Source organism: Empidonax traillii, unplaced genomic scaffold (assembly GCF_003031625.1).
Source record: "Empidonax traillii isolate 1590-97213 ecotype Southwest subspecies unplaced genomic scaffold, ASM303162v1 scaffold198:size1128796, whole genome shotgun sequence".
Lineage (NCBI taxonomy): Eukaryota > Metazoa > Chordata > Aves > Passeriformes > Tyrannidae > Empidonax > Empidonax traillii.
This window is the reverse complement of record NW_020955391.1, coordinates 1,087,925-1,109,450: the sequence shown is the minus strand read 5'-3', so window position 1 is coordinate 1,109,450 and position 21,526 is coordinate 1,087,925. Positions and strand designations below refer to the sequence as shown.

At 39.8% G+C, this 21,526-nt stretch overlaps 1 protein-coding gene across 1 annotated transcript in view; it reads left to right on the top strand.

The window, feature by feature from the left end:
- The window catches only part of LOC114058990 (polypeptide N-acetylgalactosaminyltransferase-like 6), a gene marked incomplete at its 5' end in the record, with an annotated part of 36,663 nt that extends 17,782 nt beyond the window's left edge, over positions 1 to 18,881 (top strand). Inside the window, 3 exons of the mRNA XM_027886928.1 lie at positions 6,489 to 6,605; positions 12,329 to 12,478; positions 18,385 to 18,881. Of these exons, the coding sequence (XP_027742729.1) occupies positions 6,489 to 6,605; positions 12,329 to 12,478; positions 18,385 to 18,552 (435 nt within the window). The remainder of the gene's footprint in view (positions 1 to 6,488; positions 6,606 to 12,328; positions 12,479 to 18,384) is intronic.
- Positions 18,882 to 21,526: the final 2,645 nt, after the last annotated feature.

Genomic DNA, 21,526 nt, shown 5'->3' with positions numbered 1-21,526 from the left:
ACTGAGTACCAGTAGCAGACAAATGCAGTTTCTCCTTTGTTGATGGATAAGAGGAGGGAGAGACCACTAAAGAGAGGCCAGTATTGGAGCATCGCTCCAGAGCAGGGGGTGAGCAAACAGCTGGCTGGAACCCTCAACCTGTGATCAAAGATATTCTGCATTCAGACCTCTCCAAAGAGCAGAGCTGTAGCACACCTTGCTTTGAAAGTTTGTGTTGTGCAGAAGAAGAGTGCAGGAACAGGAAATTACTTCCTTAGCTGCACTGAAAAATTGCTGTGGCCTTTGCTCCCAGAAACTGCGGTGGCTTCATGCCAGGGGAAGGTGGCATGCAGAGGGCTTTTTCCTCTCAGATCATTAAGATCCATAAAGAAGGCTTTGCTCTTTCAGTGTATTGTGCTACCTTTTTAAAAACCACAGTTATCTGTACTGCAAGTTCTAGCCGTCTCTGATTTTGCTGGAGATGTTCTTAGGGCTCTCAGACAATTATCTTCCATATTTTAAACCAAAGGATGAAGTTGAAATTTTAACTAAAACATTTGGTAAGACCAGATGCACCCCTGCATATTCCCAGTGGTCAAGACTGGACCATAGACTCCTAAACGTAGGTGCATCTATTATTCTCCATAACTTCCTTTTAAAAAAGCAAATTACGCCATATTGAGATTTTTAAAATAACTTTCTGTGGTAGTAGCAGTCCTTAATTTTTCTTTATAAATAATCAGTTACAGATGTTCAAAAGAACTTCAATTTATATGTGTCTAATTGTTTGCTACTTCTTGGCAGTAATGAATTCCTTTGTTGTTAAAGTTTCTTCTATCTTTGATGCTGCTGTCCACACTTTATGAGTTTAATGTGTACCAGGAAGTAAGGAGTTTATCAGTAGAAGTCAGGCTGGATCAGGTTGCTGTGCCTGCTACCGTGATCTTCCTATACCATCTTCTACATGTGTCCTTGGAGGACTGTGATCATGAAATGTGTAAATTCTTTTGCCAGCTGGACAATCCTTAATCAATAGAGTCTAAGAGGAGGAGATTATGATTCAGATATTCATTCTTTCCACAGCAATATTAATATAATCTTTGCATAAAAACAAGTATTTTTAAAAGTAAATCGAAGTTCATAGCAGTGATATCAAATCTGTACTTTAAAAGTGCTTATTAAGCTCTTAGGAAGGATGTGAAGACCAAAGACTCTTTTTTCTCTGAAATTTGCTTTCTCTACAGAACAATAAGACAAGTTTTAGCCCTACTGCTCTTTTCTCCTGAGACTGTCACTTTCCTGTGCAGTTTTAATTAATTTGTTGGCACTTGCAAGGAACTTGAAAAAACTTGAAGGTTAATGGCTGTCAAAAGCTGAAAGAGGGAAACAGACTGTAATGTTACTGCTTTGTAAGAGTGAAGCAGCTCTAGAAAACTTGCTGATTATACACGCCAAAATTCTGTGCCCAGACTGACTGTCATTTAGTACCCTCTCTGCTTCCATTTGGAAATACTCTACATCTGCCAGTCTGAGAAAGGGTAAACAATGAGGTACTCAGACAATTTTGGCTCCAGTATTTTGATACTTAGCAAGTACAAGCATGTGGTGTGAAAGCAGACGTCTCATAGACAGCCTCTGCTCCACTCCTCTTTTTTTGCAAACGCATTTGTTTAAAATCTGACTCATACATTTCTTGACAAAATCTGTTTATGATGGAAAAGAAGGACGTTTGGAAAACAAAAAGCAATCGTTCTTGCTATTCTTGTCATGGCCTTATCTCTTCTGTGTGTTTGTGCCTTTTGTCCTTTGTACCTGGCAGGGTGTACGTTCCCTTGATACTCTGCTCTGCCTTGTAACATTTGAAATATGTGCAGGAAAGCAATGTAACAGTGAATCCAGACAGATTAAGGTTAGTGAGACTGTCAGTTCTGTGTTTGAGTGAGGTAATTGTACTGTTTCCCACTATGGAAAAAAAGGAAAGTTTTCAATTATGTTTTATTCTTATCCTTTTGAATATATTGGGAAGTATGCTACCAGTTGAAAAACAGTAATACCCATCCCATTGTCTAAGACAGAATAATTTATTTGTACTGTGTATTTGAAATCCTAATGAAGTTGAAACAATGGGTGAGAATTAAACACCAAGTGTTTTCTTAGGAAGTACTAATGAATCTACAACCTGTGATCCAACATGAATATATTGTGCAGATATTACAGCTTTCAGTGTCTTTAAAAACACATTTTACAGGAAATCAATTATATCTCAGACATTGTCATTTATTTTAGATTTCATGAGTCCTATAGTCAAAGTGATATGAAATATCAAGTTATTTAAGCTTGGCTTCATTTGCTGTTACATAAACTTACTATTCAGTGATTTAATGAGGAAGTGTCTCAGTCACAGCAGTGCTAAGCTACAGGACCTGAAGGTACTCTTTTCTCGGTCCCAAGCTCGTGGATTTTACAGAACAGTTTTACAGTGCTGACATGAAAATGTCCCCTATGAAGTTAAGCCAAGTAGCACCTTTGAAAAAAGATGAAAGCCTAAGAACTCACTAACTTCTGTTTCTATTACTTTCTTTTTTTTTTTAAAGTGTGATATTCTCATACCCTTAATGAGTCAATCTCAGCCTACCAAGTGTCACACATCTTTTGAACAAAAGTGATATAACCCCACCCTGTACAGATCAAGTGCTGCACAGCTGGACTGTTCAAATTCTTTCATCAGGATCAGTGTCACACTGAATAAGAGTCCCCTTTTTCTTCAGTGAGGTCTTTGGCAGTGCTTGACTTTCTTTACCTTTGACTTTTCCTTTTTTATGGCTAACACAAAGGATAAATACTCTAAAATTACTATGTATCAGTTGACAAGAGAGGCTCATTCTTCTATATTTGATCCATTGATGTTGATGGCCCTAGGGTTATCTGAGAATGTACATTAAAACTGGCTCCAAGAGCTGCTCAAACCAAAAAAAAAAAAAAAAAAAAAAAAAAAAAAAAAAAAAAAAAAAAAAAAAAAAAAAAAAAAAAAAAAAAAAAAAAAAAAAAAAAAAAAGTAACATAAATGAACATTGATAATGTCTTCTAAGAGCTACAGCCACTTTCTTATTTAAGGGATTAAATCAGATGTATGGAAAGTATTATATAAACTGATACCATCAAGGTGCCTCTCTTGTTGCTGTATTGGAGCACCCTAGGGATTGTCCCAGCACCATCTCCACACTCATCATTCACAGATGACCATACTGAAGACAGAGTTGTCTTTAGATTGCTACACTTTCCCACTTTTTGCTTTTGGCAGGCAGTTTAATGTTTTGATGGGCATGTAGGGTAGCTTCCAGAACCCCTGGGAGTGCCTCTCCCTGTCCGGCTCACTCCTCTCTGACCCCAGGAAGGCTGAACTGTATCTGGGTGATATACTTGTGATACATCTGGTGCAGGCAGAGCCAGGGCATCACCTACTACCTTAACAGCAAGTCTTGAAGGAACTCATTTGCCCATGAACAAAGTTGTAGAGTTTTAGAATTATCAAAGAATATTGGTCAGTATAACTGCTAGCCCCTGGAAAGCTGGATTCTCTCTGCTTCTACTCTTCATCTGTTCTCTGTAAGGGCTACAGTGCTCATGGTCTTAATACCTATGTCCCAAAATGAGTTAAGATGCCATTTCAAGAACAAAATATATTTAAGGACTTACAAATAGTGTCCTGTGCTTTTCTCAGAATGTGTTTAATTATGCGTTTATCTGTGTGTACAATTCATGGCATTTAAGGTTGAGCAAATGAGCTCTGTATGTAGCAACTCAATGCCCTACCTGCATGGCTGATAAAATCTGTCTCCTGCTCATCCCCAGCCTCTACAATTGCACAAATATGAGTGTTGGAAATGTAAGTATTAGGGTCACTAGCTATTTGTTTGCTAGTTGTAATTCATAACCTCAAAACCCCTCAATCCATTGTGCTGTGTGACTGGAGACAAGGCAGTTCCAATTCATATTGGTGCATACATAAGAAAAAAGCATCTGAGCTTCTGCTTTCCTTCCTTTGTTCGTGGAAACATCTTAGGGGATTTGCAGGCTGTGTGGTGCTGATGCTTGGCAGAATGTTCCCAGTGGCTCTGGCTCTGGCTTGATGGCTCGGTTCAGTTTCTAGCAAGTGCCAAGGCCACACAGAAGCACCAGAGAACAAAAGCACAGACTTGACTGAAATGCCTGTATTACAAAAAGAAAACAAAAAAACAAACAGCGACCCCTCTGCAGCTGAAAGGATGAAACATAAAAAGGATGAGCTAACACATAAGCTGCAACAAAACAGAGGAAAAGCTAACTCCAGCAAACCTTTCAGGAGCGGGGGGAAGAGGAGAGGAAATAAAGAACTTGAGATGGATTCCAGCAGTGAAGGAACTAAATGTAGCTTCAGCTCAAGCCTCTTCCAGAAATGGACTGAACACATCTATGCACAGTCCAAATGACTGACAGTGGGATGGAGTGATGCTATCAAGACAAAATTATGAAAGCCCTTTAATCCAATAAGTATTCACTGGACATGGAGTGTATTCACCGTCATTTTACAATACTGAATTGCATAAATATACCCCAATTACTAATGGCAATTGTTAGCAGCTCCATTTTAATTAACTTGCTTGCTCTAAGAATAGACCTGATGTATCATTTTATTTTCTATTAGACCAGAAATCTTTATCTGTACAATGGAAATTTAAGTACATTGAGAAATGATTGAACATTCTCAAAAAAAATTTTACTTGGAGTAGGTATTTCGCATGAAACCTTAACAATATTGTATTAAAATCTATGCCACTCATTATTCTTTCCTGCCTCTTTTTCTGGGTGATATGAAAAGGAAGGCAGTGTTGTTGAGAACTAATTACCTTTCATCTTTTTTACCATGGGGCTTCTCAGTTCTGGGTTTCTGCATCTGATTGTGTGAATGAACTGTTAGCATTTTACCTCATCTTTAGCAATTTTTATTGTATTAAAAAAAGAAAAAATATCCTAGAACTGGGTTTGTCCAAGTTTTAGAAGAATGCTTCTTTGAGCTCTGGTGAAGGATCAAAGGTCCTTGTAGTCAGTTGCTCAAACTGATGCTCCTTCCTCTTTCCCCAGTCTGCTCTTTTCTAGGCTGAACAAAACTTTTAAAACCTTTCCTGAAGTTGATGGTTTTTACATTTTTTCCAATACTTGTTGATTTCCCATCTGTCTAAATCTTTCTTGGTCATGGTGAATAGACTCTATCCCACTCCTCCAGAGTCAGAAAAAGAGCAGAGTAGATCTGGCCTGTGTCTTTTGTGCATGAGGATTTCCCCTCCTCGCAGTGGTTTGTGCTATGCTGGCAAGTTTTCCTTTGGATGTGAATGAGGTATGCAGTGACAATACTTACATTTGTCTAGCATATTATGGCAACAATAGTGACTTTAAAGTATTTTTCATGAAAAAAAACCACAAAAACCAACTCAACTGTATCTCCATTCAGCATCTAGCTTCTTTTAAAAAATAAGGATCAAAGTAGTGTCCAGAATGTCAAAATATGCACCTGCTTTCTATATATTATACTTACGGAATTTGTGCATGTCTGCATGCATGTACATTCATTTTGATCACTCAATTTCTGTTTATTTCATTGACCGGCAAGTTTTTTTAAGAAATCCTTTTCATTATGGAGATGTGTAAGGGATTTTTAACTGGACCAACTAAGGTACTCAGGGAGAAATATGCATGTATTTGCAAAATAAATCAAGGATTCTGTTCTTTTTGGTGGCAGTGGACAACCTACTCCTTTTCAAACCAGTGTTTCAAAGAAAATATACATGGCTGCAGTGGTACATAACTGGTATGATTGATAGTCACAGATTAATTATTACTCAGTTGCTTCAGTCTCAGGAATGAGATTTTCCTTTTAAGAATAAGTTACACAGCAGTGTTTGCAGCAGGCATGCAGAAGGAACCTCCATGGCTAAGCATAAGTTCCAGTACAGATTTGTTAAGTACTTTTTAATTTTATGCACTTCAGGCACTAATGTGTGACCTTATCTGCAGTGATGTCATTGTGTCAAAGTAAGAACAAGAACTGGAACAGGGTGTGCCCAGGTTTTTAATGCATAGTGCTCCAAAGCCTGGGAGAGACTCATACAGAAATCAGTTCGTTCTAATGCAGTTCTCCCTCTTGCTCTTGCAGGATGGAAGAAGCAGTCAGACCAAGCTTTGAATTACTCAGACCTTTTTTCTCTTAGTTTTTTTGTATGAAGACATTTCTTAAGACCCACCTTTCATTTGTTAAGCAGCATATTTCAAACGTTGCTGCTTCCGAAGCTGCATCTAAAAAGAGTAGTTCATTCCAGAACATGGCTTTCTATCCTGTAAAAATAACTCCTACCAGTTTTATGTAACTAATAGTCAGTCTCAAGCCCTTCAGAGTTAAACTCCTAACCCCCTTATGTTGGAAGCTCTATTCTGCAGCCTGGTTTAATGTGAAATGTTGCTGCTTGGTTTTGCAGATTCGAAACGTGGCAGCCAACCTCTGTGTGGACAGTAAACACGGAGCCACGGGGACTGAGCTGAGGCTAGACATTTGTGTGAAGGATGGCTCCGAGCGAACGTGGTCACATGAACAGGTATTTTAACAGCAGAAAGAAAATCAGAGTAAAATTGTTGCTTCCCTTTTCCAGTCTGTAAACATTCCTCTGAGCGCTTCTCCCTTTCCTAAGGCAAAACAAAGTGTAGAAATAATTTGTGCATTGTTACTGACCTTAATGGCTTTAATGGCTTTTACAAAGTACTCCTTAACCTCAGAAATTCCAGCTGCCACTTGAGCTGTGTATTAGTCTTAATTTCCAAAAGGAATTACAATGCGCCAAGAGCTTTTTGATGCCCCATTCTCCCCCACTGTGTCATGAAAACATGTAGATTTTGGTTCAGTTACCTGAAAATATTTTTAATGTAGTACCTGGGCTTGTAAAGCTCTAGTATTTGTCTGCTTTTATGCTTTCATCTCAATAAGCTCAATAAGTGGTTCTATTTTAAATAAATGTGAGGTGTAACCGAGGTAAATAGAGAAAAGCAAGGGGAAAAGCATTTCAGAACGACAAGGAATTATAAAGACTCAAAAAAAGCTTTTATCTAGGTTGGTTGGGTAGAAAAATATCATCTCTCACAAGTACAGAGGAAAAGAGCTCTGATTTGTACTCACTGGGAGTGCCACAGCAAATGACCCACAGGCTGTGGGTCTGGCCAATATGAGCAAAGACAATCTAGATGGAGAGCACAACCTAACCATTTATTAGCAGTTTTAGTGAGTGTGCCTTTCACGGCAAAAGGTCCCAGATTAGAAAAAATATGCTGAAGAGAAAAATTGACCTGGCAGTTACACATGGCACTTTGTAAAAACTTAAAGGCTCAGGAGAGAGGAGTTCTGAGGGGTATTTGAAGTGCTGAGGTCAAGAAACCATTCTCTGAGGGTACTGAGAAATGCAGGGGGAGAGGTGCATGAAACGGAGAAGCTGAAGAATTATCACAATTTAGGTAAGTGCCAACATGGAAGGAAGTTGCTGAAAGAGGACTTCTTCAGATAGCTACCAAAGATACTGCACAGGGATAGGATGCCAAGACCTGGTAAATATAATCCTGGTTTTGTTTTATAAAAGGCATCCAGTAATTCAAGCAGTTAATTGAAGGAAGTTGTATTGTCCAGACTAGACCATCGCAGTGTTCTCTGAAAATCTGCAAACGTTAGAAGCTCCAAACCCTCCTCAGGAAGGGAGGGAGGGCGTCCTGAGGCTGCCAAAGATGAGAAAGGAGGGGAAAAAAATGAATATAAAGGTGAGACAAGAAAAAGAGTTAGCAGAGAAAAGAGAGACTTGAAATATCCTTTGAAAAGAGTAAGAGGTTGGGCAAAGGGGAAGGGACACAAAGGGAGAAGGATGCTAGGGAGGAACCCGTGTTTCAGCGTACTTCAGTGCCCTGAGAGGGAGGCGTGCGGGGCGGCGGGCGGGCGGCAGGGGGCAGCACTGGACAGCGCAACGCGCCGCATCCCCCTCCCGTTCCTCCCCGGCCGCTCACGGACCCGGCGGCGTCCCACGCCCAAAGCCATCCCTCCGCTTTGGATTCCTCTCGTTCCTCCCCGGGGAAGGGGGGGGGGGTGGGGGCGTTTTGTCAAAAGTCTTCCACTTGCGCCACAACAAGCTGTGAAGATGATCTGTGTTAGAAAGTGGGGATAACTGCCAAACTCCTGGCCAGCCTCAGAGAGCTGCTCTTTCGTCCTGCCGGAGTGTGTTGCCTGCGTGAGTTCTGCGTATGCATGTAGAAACTAACAGTATTAATGAAAACACCAAGTATTTTATTACCATATTTCAAATAGCATGGATTGACACTGAACTGGACTGGACTTGTAACTTCTGGTATAAATTTCCAGGGAGTTCAGTGGCAAGCTGTGGTAGTTTGATGTGACCAGTGCAACAGGCGTCAGTGCTGCTGCTGCACAGAGATGATCCTTTGCACCACTTGGTTCTGTCATCTTACCGGGGCAGGAATTGAAAGCTGACAGTCTCAGCCACTGTGCTGGGGGGCACAGCCATTTTGCAGACTCAAGGAGAGGAAGACAACCTTCCACCCCAGGGCTGCACAAACAGGCTGGGCAAACAGCAGTCAAAAGGTTTGTGGGGCACTTGCAGGCTTTCCGGTGAACATGAGATGGGTGGGAAGTGAGGGTGAATGTCACTGTGGTTCCTAGAAGCTTTCCCAAAATTAAGAACCATAGGGGAAGAAAAGGGGCAGGAGGATGTCAGGACACTGTATTCTTCCACCCCTGTATTTCCAGAGCTAACTTCTGGCTTTAGGGACAACTGGGGCTCTGCTGGACTGATAAACAATAGCAGAGGAAAATGACAAGCATCACTGTCTCTAGTCAAGTCCCCCAGCCTTACCAGGGAATAGATGGACAGGCACCATCTCCAACATAGCACAGCAAGTAGCCACGGAGCCTGCCCAGCTCTTTCTTGTCTGCTTGGAGGTATAATTCAAGTCAAAGTCCAGTCTGAAACACGATGTTTCATCTTTGCACGGGGTACATGCTGTCCTCTCAAGTCTAATGCTGTAGTCAGAGCACAATGCCAGCTGACGGACCCCAGCCAGACAGCGAGTAATTGAGCAATGTTGTCAGGCTGGAAAGTATTAATGGTATCAAAAGGGCCTTTGTCCAGTAGACAGTCCTAAGCCAGTGGCTGTATCAGGCAATCATTCTGCAGGCCCTGTGCCAATTATAAATGAAGCTGGAAAGCTGTATTTTCCCCAGTTACTGCATGACAGGGCTAGGCTACATGAAAAGGCAAAGCATAAGGGCTGAAAGGTTGCTTGATTGCAAATGCAGAGGATAGTGCTGCGTTTTACAGACTCAGGTATGAGAGAAGGCAAAGAAGGAGAATGAGCATCCACTGAGCCAGGACACAGGGTTTCTTGGGCCCAGGAGGGAGCAGTGAACAGCAACCCCAAGTGTTGCAGGTGAAGAATCAACCTGCTGTTTGTTAAGAATGTGCCTGGGAATTTAGGTGTGGCCTTATTTCAAATCAACAAGCAGTCAGAAATGAATGAAGTACAAAAAGAGTACAAAAGGGTTCAGCCATTTATTGTAAAATCTGGCACACTGGGTTCCTAACAAAGGAACAACAAAATCCAAAGTGACAAGTGGAGCATTATATACTCAGGGCTCCAGCTAATAACATGTAGCATTGTTGCACATTATGCAGTGGAGAGATAATATTTATATTGGCCAGTTAGTGTTAACTAGGGTTTAAAGTAGGGTATCTTAGAATTATGAGATTGGAAGAACTGTAGGCCTTCGTGTTTTGTCTGTAATTGCAAGGTCTTAATATCAGATGGGTGTATAGAGAAGTATAACCTTTTTTCTGATCTTTTCTCTTCTCTTTCTTAGTCCTAAAACTGAGTTCCTGTGCCTAACAAGACTGGTTTTATAATAGTATCAGTAGGGGGAAGACATACTTGTTGACTTAAAAATAAAGCTGTTTTAAAAAACAGAAGGCTAAAGAAGAAGGAAAAAGAATCTGTCCTAGTCTAAACATTGAGATCTAGTATTGCACAGATCCTGGTTTTCAGTGGAAGGGAATAAAAAACCCCATTGTGTTACCGAGTCTTGACTTGCAAACCGGACACAGCCCTGGCAGCCTTCAGAAACTACACAGGAGTGGAAAGAGCAAAAGGATAATCTAGATCAGGATGATCTGATTTAAAGGCTAGCTCGAGCTCTTTCATGTGTACAGATGCGTTCAGTGGGTAGTAGTCCTCAAGCCAAGGTCCAGAGAGCAGCAAGAATTGGCCCCTCAGCTCACCAGTCCTGCACAGAATGAGAAATTTGAAGAGCCACTTACTATGAAAGATGAGGATGGTCCTGCAATAGGATCCCTCTCTAGCTGTAGTGATGAGACTGAGAATATCGCAAAACTGCTGTTCCACACCATTCATCTAGGTAGTTGTCATTCCTCACTTTCAGCTCTAGGTTTATTACATGTCTGTAAAAAGGTAAAGGGTAAGATAAAGAAAATGGCTTCTGTTGTTTTTTTCTTAAAGGAAAATTGTCTCGGGCTTCTCTTTTTCTAAAGAAACAGCAGCATAGGTTTTTTGTGTACCAAATCTTAAGTTCTGTCCTTGCTTGTGAAATGATAAATTATTGTTGTAGGGAGTCCATGATGCTGCTTCAAAGAAACACGAAGAAAAGTGAAAAATAGATTTAACCTTTTGAAAAGCAGAAATTGCTTTGAAAATGAGGTTAAAGCTGTCCACTGCATTTTAGTGGGGATAAATGTAAAACGCACTCTGGGAGAAAGAAGAAATAAGCAGGACACAGGGGCAGATTAAGAAAACGCTCTCTAGGAAACCTATAATACAGAAGAAATTGGGAGTAACAGCAGTTCACAGAGAGAACAAGGGCTTACAATAAGAAATACAACAATATACAGCAGATATATGCTTGTATTTCAGGTCTGCAGGCCAAGAGAGGCAGTAACACCTCTCAGATGTGGTATTTAGATGATGTTACAGCACTGAAGATGCAGAGTTTTTAAAAGTTGTCTCTTTTAGGAAGTATATGGAAACAAGATAACTGTAGCAATGAAAGTGTTAAAACCTGGGAACTACCACAGAATTATTCAGGATCAGCCCCATGTGATATTAAGCTTCAATTTATAGCTGTTTCTATCAGGGAGTGTACACGCTGCAGGGAGCAGGATGCTAGGTGAGGACCAAAGAGACCCTGAGATGAGGTGCTGCAGGCAGTCTGGGCTCAGTATGGGGAGCTGCTTCTCCGGACAAAAAGCTTGCATGAACCATCTCAGCTAAACAGTTTCTACTTGCAAAGTTTGCTCATGTAAAGAGAGCTTCACTTTCTCAGTGTTACATTTCCGTTTCTTTTTCCTAGGGAGAACCAAAAGTCATGCAGAAAGCCAAAGAATAGCACTCACACAAAAGGAAGGGGGAAAAAAGAAAGAAAGAAAAGAAAAGAACCTCAGAGCTCTTGGCAGAGCTTCTAGGTAGTAATTTACAACCTGAAGCCTCTTTTCTGCAAGAATTGGTCCATGGGAAAGGAAAATTCACTCCACATCTTTAAACTTGATGCTGTCAGACCTGTCACATTCATCTGATGATTGAAAGACTGCAGTGTCACAGCATCACTTCAGACAGCTGGTGTCTAATTGAGAAGGATTCCTCTATTAACTGTGACCCTCCATGACTCCTCTCAGGCAGCGAGAAAACGGATTTTGACAAGCTGCCTGTAGCTCACAGGTTTCACAGTGGAAAGATGAAGATCATTTAACATGTGTTGTTTGGGGGGAAAAAAGACAGTTGAGAGGTTCTGGTGACAGTGTCCCATATAAACAGAAGGAAACTGTTCATTGAACATAGGGAAGATGCTATGATGGGAAGATCTCTCTAGGCAGCTTCTTCAAACCTGAACAAGAGCTAAAGGAACATCACTGGCAGAAGCTTTCTGAGTCTTAGGTAGCTGAAGTCCTAGAGCATATATGTGCTGCTTTAACTGGGGTAACTAAAGGCTTTAATAAAGCATATTCCCTCTCCTCTCCACAGTACTGTGTCACCAGAGATTTTTTCCTTCCCTGACATAGGGATTGTGCCTTCCTGGGGTGTATTCCACATCGCTGCTGATGCACTATAATTGAGGCAGTTGGCATCACTGAACTGTACAGAGGCAGGATCTTGTTTAACCAGCACCTAGAGTGTGTGAAAAGGGAATAATGCATCAAGTTTTTTGTGCTGTTTTAAATGTTTTTCACTATTAATATATCATTATATTGCCTGTCTGTTTTTCTAGCTCTTCACCTTTGGTTGGAGAGAAGACATCCGCCCTGGGGAGCCACTTCACACCAGGAAGTTCTGCTTCGATGCCATTTCGCACAGTAGCCCTGTCACACTGTATGATTGTCATGGGATGAAGGGAAACCAGCACTGGAGCTATAGGAAGGTCAGAGTCACTGTGGGGCATCTCAGAGGCTCAGACTGTCTTGAATGTATATTCGGTTTAGCACAGGCTTGTGTTTTCCCATCAGAGAAGTTTGTTTTAAAATCCACTCCATCCTTTTCCAATTTAATTTTGAGGTAATCTCTCTAGAATATGTTCCTTCCGTACACTCTGCTATTTAGGTCAAATTTAAATGAAAATGGACGTGATCCAGCTCAGAGGGTGTCTGTGTTGGATCTGTTCCCTGAAAGGTGTTTTACCATTCTGGCGCTTCAAGATACTTGTGTCATTTTAACAGAGGTACTGTTGGAAATATTTTCATCCAATGTGACAGCAGCAAGAAATGGTGCCCATGAGTTATATGTTACTATTTTACTTCATTTTCAAGATTACAAGTGGCAGAAAAATCTCCTTCAAAAAAACCCAACAAAAAAACCCAACAAAAAAAAACCCAATCCAACATTAAAAGCAGTGCTGTAAGCCCAAAGAAGGAAGGAGTTTATAAACTAAAGATAAGCAGCTTAGACACTACTTTGATCTGCTGAGTTTCAGCCCATTTTTATAAATCACTGGAAACAGGAGATCAAGCTAGAAACTGTCAGAGCCTCATTCATGGTAAAGTCCTGGTAATGCTATCAAGTTGTTGTTGTTGTTGTTGTTAGGTTTTTTTAATGGTTAATCAGCAAGTTGCCTTGATTACAAATTTTGCTAATAGGCTCTGTATTCCATTCAGGATAAGGATATACATTTCTCTGAAGCACTGAGGATTCCTCTCACAAATGTTTCAGTTTTCTTTGACCATTGTCCCTTGCCCTCCACCTTGCTTAAGCTGAGGGCAAGGTGCCAGGAACTGGTCTTTTCCAGATAAACCTCAATACTGCTTTCTAGTTTGAAAATATATATAGTAGAAAACTGATTCAGAACCATTAAAAACAGGTTTGCCCTGACCTTTTTTCTGAGTGTCTACTTATTACAGGTATTGTGCCTTTTTACCTTATTTATGTTGCAAATGGAGGTCCATCACAAGATTTTCCAGAGATGTAATCCCTTGAAAACTGAAGTATTACCTGTAAAAAAGTGAGAACGTATATGCCAGATATTTAGAGCAGATAAGCTGTGATGGCTGTATTACTGCCTCTCTGACATTATAATGCCATAATAATACCTTCTTGCTTCAAAACCCTTCTGATTTATCTTTTTGCCTCCCCAAGCTGCAAGAAAGAAGCTTTCATACATTTAGCACGTCACTGTTGTTTAATATATCCAGTCCATAAGACAAAATGTGGGTCTGGAGCGGCCTTCTATAAGGTTTATCACCTTTGATGAGGACAGAATACAGCAGATAACTAAAAAAGTTTACAGTTGAAAAAAATACATAGCCTGATTTCTATTAAATTCTCTGAACAGCTTCCTTTCTAATTTACAGAAGGCTCACAGGGCTCATATAAAAGTTCTCAATGCAAGACAGGCATTTCCATCTCAGCAAGAAACACCATAAAGTTTTGTTATGGTAGAAGTACTGGCAGAGTCTTAACTGTAATGTGAACCTTCAGTTTGCGTAAACCTTCAAATTAGGAAACTGCACTGGAATAATAGAAATATGTACACGTGGTTTTCTTTAGTCTTAGTTTCAGTTTGGCTACACCATAAGTAGTATTGTTTCCCATGGTCTATTTCCTCAGATACAGGGCAGATTTGTATTAGAGATTTTTGGTGGCACATCTATGCCTCCAAAATCCTAATGATATAATCCTTACTTAGTTTTGAAAGCATCTTGGCAATAGGATTTTTAGTGTTCTCCCCACAAACAAACAAACAAAAAACATACAATAAAGGATGGTATATTGTTTAACTGCATCTGTACTAGAGCCCTTTACCTAGAGGATGGTATGCTACTAAATCTGTACCCTAAATAAATAAGAATAATAGTCTGGTTAAGCAAGAAGCAAATAGAAGGTCAGCAACTCTTTTTTGTTCTCTTCACTGCTTACAGACACTGAAGCTTCCTAATGGTAACATACACATCCTGCCAATAATTCTCATGCTTTAGGAAAAATAACCCTGCTTGTCAGTGTCTTATAACATGCTTAATGTGAAGCATTTCTTACCATGTTGCCATAGTATTTCTATAAAACCAGAAAATAGGAGGGGTTTATTAGTTTAAAGATGAATCTTTTCTCATGAGCATTTGCATCCTTGAGCCAATGGTAAGAAGTAGTTCGGGCTGTGAAGTGATTACAAAGTGCTGCAAATGTAGATTGAATCCAGGCACCGATTTCAGATTCGGTATTCTTATAGCATAAAAACTGTAACAACCTGGTTTTGGATACTGGCAAATAAAACCAGCTTAAATATTTTAGTGGCAAATAGAATACCGTAATATTTTAGTTTAGGTAAGGAGTGCTCTTCTGGCAAAAATTTACAGCTTATACCCATTACGGGCACTTTGCTTCTCATTGCAGTGCATTTGCAGAGTGTTTAAACCACATTCTTTTCAGATGAATGCAACCCAAACTACCACTCATAAAGATGTGTCAAAAAACTGTTCTTATTCCCATACTGTTTGAACCACATCTGAGTAGCTATTTGAAAGTCTAGTAAGTCTGCGATATTAAGTAATCAATTTTCTTAGGACCAATCCCAAATTCTGGTCTACAGCCAAGCATACCTTTAAGAAAAGCCTGTAAGAAGAATAAAGCCAAGTAGTACTGCAAACATTGCTATGGGTTGTAAGTAGAAGAATAGAATTTAAAACCAGGAAAAAAAATATTGACACCATATTGGGCAATGTAAGAAATCAGGTAGATAAATGTAAGTAACCTGTAATTATTAGAGATTTGGGAGAATGGCTTTAGCTTCCCAAGCCTAAAGCCTTTTCGCTGAATCTGAGATTCCTAAGCATGCCGAGCCAATGATCATCAGTGCCTACAAATTTCTGTTCCTCACAATGAAGGAGTTTGCCTCTGGTTTTCAATGTAGCATCATTCTGGGCTGACTGGTAATACATTTGTTCTGATAAAGTGTGATTCAGTTTATGTGCCGTAGGCCCGCTAGTGCTATTTGTAGAGCACAGGTATCCAAGAGAGGACTGATTTAGTAGGTCTTTAAAAAGGAACAATTGTGCAAAATCAATTACACGATAGTTTTACCCTGAGTCTAATGCTTATGATAGGTGTTAAACTGACAGTGTCAAAAACTGTGCCCAGAAGACAGTGGTTTGCTCACAGTCTCCTGACAGCTTTAGGGACAAACTGTGAGTTCACTCTTCACACAGTGGGTGCTTAGATTATTTCCTCAGACAACGAGAGACATGTCATTGTGATAGTGGCTTTTCTAACATGGGCATCTGTCCTGCTGAAACTGCACTGGGGCTACCAACTAATTTCAGATAAACTACTGCAGCCACCAACTGATAATGACTTCCAGTTGCTCTTGACATTGGCTATAGTTATAGCAGTGACCTAGAAGAAATAAAAAAGGCTCTGTGTCTCATTACCAACCCCCTGAACTGTCAAGACCCATTATCTTATGGAGGAGTTCCTCCTTCTGCAAATAATCTTCAGGCTTGCCATCATGCAGAAGGAAAAAAAAAATCCTCTGTTGTTTTCAGATGTCAGAAATGTCTCCACAGTAGCGCTTGTGATTTCTCAATATTGGTGTAAAGAGGAATTTATGTATTTCTCTTGTAAAGTTCTTTGCTGGGGTGCGCACAACTGTTACCCCTTAAAGTCCTGAGCCTGTTTCTGTAAGAGCAGTAGGCTTTGACCTTAGGTCAGCATAAGCTTGAGATTATAAATTAATAGGCCTTTATATATAGCTAAGTCAGCCAGAAGTTTTTCCAGAGTGGTAACTATGTCTCTATTCTTAAAAGACAGTCTTCTCTCCTAATAACCAGACTCTGAAAGAAAGCACCAACAATACTTCACTCAAAAATTGCATCCCTGGGATATTTCTGTGAGAAGAAAAACTGCCAGCTTTCTGGAAAGGCTGGAGTGTTTTTCATAGCAAGCTTTTTGTGCTGAAGCTGTTTCCTTTCTTCTTGTACCAGCTATCTAATTAAAGCTTCTAGTATTCCAGCTTTGGCCTCCTAATAGCTTGGCTGACCTTCATGCCCAGCTATAATGCAAGGAAAACCAGATGCCCCCCTTCCCCCAAGGCCCCACATCAGGGCAGGTGGCCATGGCACAGTCACTGTGTCCTGATTTTGGGCAGTGCCACTCCATCAACGTCTTACTTGAAAGACAGGGGAATCTAGCGTGGTGCAGATGGGTGTCTGCACCACCCCATAGGGTGCTTGGGAGTTCTTGCAGGCCCACCTCCTAGTAGGGACACAATAGTCCTTGGGATACATTACAGTTACCCCCTTCTTGCAAGCTGAAGTGTTCTCCCTGCTCGCTTTGTAGAACATGAGGGAAAGGCCTCTACTCATTTGATTTAGTCCTGTCAGCTGTGATGGTTGGTATCCCTCTGAATTACAGAGTTGGGTGTGGGTGTGTGGGTCTGTGTGTTCACCCACTGTTTTCGGGGAAGGGCAGATGCTGGAAGTAAAAAGCAGTGTTTGTGAAAGGCAGATGTAACACCATCACCCGCAGCAAGATGCTTTTACCTTTGTTCTTTCTTGCATATATTAATTTTTAAAAGAGGCATTGTACTTTACCAGAGTTTCACAACCCCCAAAATCAATCAATTTCATCTTTCTTAAATTAAAAAAAAAAAAATCACCTTTCTTTTTCAAAATGGTTTTAAATAGCGGCTATTTCTTTTTGTCTTCGTACTTTTTTTTTTTTTTTTTTTTTTTTTTTTTTTGTAACGTGGGGTATTTGTAGTTCAAGAGAAGCTTCCGTGATTGTTGCTCAGCACCCACAGCAGTTGTGTGAGTTTTTAATCAATTTCAATTTGACAAGTAGATCTTTTTTTCCCTCTCACAAACCGGGCAAGCAGGCACATCCTGGATTAGGATTAAAATACTAAGCAGGGCATGTTTGGTGTGGAGGGGAAAAGCCTGGATGTGGTTTATCAAGAGTAATCTGAAATTTATTTCGACAGATGCAGTATAGTCCCTGGAAACTTACGAACCATTTAATCACTCCCGCATCTGTCTCTCTCCAAACACTTGCTATATGAACTAAGTATGTTGAAACTACCCAACTCACACTTACCAGCTGCTCAACTGAGTAGTTGATGCTTTAACAAAGATTCACAGTCAGGTTACTTAATATTCACTCTCATTTTATTAAGTAAAATTAATAAAATTAATAATCATACTTTTAAAAGCAACTTAATCCATGCTTACCCTCCCAAAATCTCCATATGGAGCTAAATCAGTATTAGCATTTCCATCTTATTAGGAGAGAGGACATATTTCAGTGGCTGGTCTTATCAAGACCAAGTCTGCTTTGCGTGGGGTGAGAACTGAGAACATCATTCCTGTGTCCACCTGTCCACCACTTCAAATAATAATTAATTTTTAATGTCTTCACCAAATTGAAGATTGTTACAGCTTCTCGTGTCCAGAAACATGAAACTGTCAAGAATAAATCCAAAAAAAAAAAAAAAAAAAAAAAATCACTTCAGACATTTAAATGGCCTCCAGGCAAATACATGATATGGAAAGATATTAAAAGACATTCTATTTTTTCATTATATTATGTAGTTGTTAGTGGAAGACCAGATGATGTCACCTTCTTTCTTGAATCCCTAGTTTTATGAAGGATAATAGCCCAAGGGAAGAAAACACTCCATTCTCTACAGCTTCCTAATAATAGCTGTGGTTATTACACAGGGTTAGCGCACAGAGACCACAAAATCATTTCATATATAGGGCTGTGTTAATCCATGTTCTGTAAAATGAGAATACTTCCAATGATTTGGCATTTGCTACCTAATTCTGGTTTTTTTCATTCCTCTAGGATAAAACTTTGTTCCATCCGGTAAGCAGCAGCTGCATAGATTGCAACCCAGCTGAGAAGAAGATTTTCATGAACAGATGTGATCCTTTATCTGAAACTCAACAGTGGATTTTTGAACATATTAATATGACTGTTTTAGAAAAATTTAACAGCAAGGCCAGTTCCTAGAAAGAAAAAAAAAAAAAAAAGAAAAAAGAAAAAATGAACACACCTATTTACGTACAGACTGCAGACTACGTTTTCGCCAGCATCTGGGTCAGAGGAGTCAGGAATTAAGTTTCCTAGATCCAGGAAATCTGTTCTGAGGATTAAGAAAATGCCACAGCAAGAGCCAGCAGGCTGTCCTTGTGGATGTACAGTATCTGGAGAACTTGGCCAAGAGCCTCACCGGATGCTGCTGAGAACTTCAGGCTGAAAATTCCCTTGCTGGTCAAGGGAAAAACTTTGTTTAAAAACTGTTTAAAAGTACTCCAAGTTAATAAAGTAAAACAAAACTCTAGTTTCTCAGGTCAAATCCTGCTGTAGTGAATAGCTCAGAACAGGCGCTATAATTTGGGATGGGTATATGATGTGCATGACAGCTACAGGAACCTGAAGAAATCCCAGGTTTTAGAACTAAACATGCTGGTAGAAGAATAATGATGTCCCAGCACTCCCTAAACAAGATATATGCTCTGTTGATATTATCTTAATAAAAAGTTGGGTTAAGCAGGTTTAACCCTCAGAACTGCTGCAATTAATTTTAAATACCTCCCTTTTACATTCCATTCATTACCAAACTAGGAATGGTAGAAATTTTAGGGTCTAGAATTACACTGTAGTGAAGCATGGAATAAACTGTAAGGTTTTGCTCTCATATTTTCCCCTTCAGGAAAAAAAAAGTAAAGCAATCAAATCTCTATACATGATATATTTAGCCATTGTGATTCAAATCCCATTGTCACATAGAGTGAGGGTTTTTTTTTTAGTGACAAATATAACAGCAGCAGCTGCGGCATAGTGGAAGGCTCGTGGACTACCTATCTTTTCTAAAGGTAGAATCCTTACCAATATATAAATTAAATTGAAAATAGACTGGGGAAAAAAAAACAGGAGAGTTGGAAATAATTGCATACTGCATGCTGAACTAGATTAGTCAAATTAACATCGGTGTGCTGCCATCACCTAAAAGTATGTTGACTCCCTGCAGTGCAGCTTGAAAGATCTTGCAGTGCTCTTGACAGATAGGAATGGAGAGAAAAATTGACACAAAATCAGTTGGGTGGTTTCAGAGGCTTTGAAACCTGTGATGGAAATCAAGTGAACTTTGCAGAGTTAGCAATTCAGTGGTATTGTAGATGTCATGAGGGAGCAAAAAAGGAGTGCAAATAAGTTAAATGTTACAATATTTTGGTACTTTAGGCACAGGCACAACTCACAGTAACAACAGGCTTCCGTCACCCGGATGATTATAGTGTCTCTCAGACCCATCAAGCCTTTGCAGTGAGAGGCCTCTAAAACTTCTTTGGGAGGGTGTCTGTGGTTCTCCTCAGTTAATACTGATGTGTGGAACGTGACTGATAGCTTTGAGATTGTTCAAGGTAAGAGCAAGTATAAATTTATATAAAATATATGGCCTGCTTTTCCTTGAAAGATGAATTCACAGATGAAAGCACCATAAGTGCAGATAGATCACATCCTCTGTGCTATAAGTCCTTTCAGGTTCCAAATATAACATTTGTACTTAAGTTGCTTATTCTGATTGCTGAAGAGGTGGCCAACTAACTAAAATACTGATGTGCAATCTACACTGTTTTGAGGGAGAGGAGTGACTGGTTTGTATTTCTCATTAAGCTGTGTTTATGCACAAGAGCATTGATTGCATCCAGAGGATGGTCCTAGTACCAATAACAATATGCTATTTTATGGCAGCACCTTGTAGTTGCAGGTCATAGGAAATTGTTAGGAGGGAAATGAGATCCTGTAGCATTCAGGATGCATGCACTTGGAAAATTGTGAAATGCATCCATATATTTAGCAATTGCTGCAAGTTAGGGAAGAGATCTTTCAAATAATTTGAAAGAAATGTATCTACAGAGATAGACTTCTCATTTTATGATTTTAAAATAAGTGAGATTGTTCAAGTATTGTTTAAATTTGATTTGAAGATATGAGACTTGGGAACAGAAGCAGTAATGCTATGGTATGCAGATACTTCAGATTTGTTTAGCCATCAGTACACAGAAGAAGTCTAGCCAATGCAAACTGTCAGCCTTTCCAGGTGGGGTGCTCACAGCAGCATTTATTTGCAGCTTGAACATGAGGAAAGACGGTTTGGAAAAGGAAGAAAACAGCTGCCTCAAATGTAAATGCAGCCCTCAAGCTGCTTATTGTAGCTGGCCCCAAACTGTCAAAGTCCTGGAAGAAACACTGTATGCCCGAAATAGAGAAGCAAAGGTTGGATTGCTAAACCAGAACAGATTGGTTGGGTTGTATCATTCAGTGTCTGACTGCATCTCAGTGGTCTGATTTTGAGATGTCTAATGGGAACTAGGCTGCTGTTGGGGCAAAGAACTTCTGTGCCTTTTACTGCCCTCGTTGAGTAATATTGCACAGTGCCTTGCACTGCCAAAGGAAACCTTCCCCTTACTTGTAGCTGATCGCTACTTGTAAACTCTAGCAGTCCTTGTCAGAAAACATAACTAACATTCAGATGTTCTGGGGAAAGATAACAGTCCTTGCTCAGGATTCTTTCAACAAAAGTTTTATTAATAATAAATGATCATCACTACCTCTCATTTAAATTCTGTCTTGGGTGTTCTCCAAAGGTTTCCACTGTAAGAGTATTTCATTACTAATTTATCATTCTGAATTTCTTTAATTCTACCTACAGCCATATCTTTTCCACTCAACAAACTATGAACAATTTGGTAGGTTGGACAGACGTATCTTCCTCTTGTATTTCACCAGGAGAATTTAATGCTAATATGTGTTTCTTCAAAAGGCTGAAGTTTCTTCCCAGAGGTTTTTTTTTTGAATACCAGATAGTTCTGAACGTATTTTAGGTATAGTGCACAGGCGACATTAACTAATGTGGGCTTAACTTTTCAGTGGAGTTATACTGATTTCCCCAGCTAATGACTTGCTTCAGTTTTTTTCAATT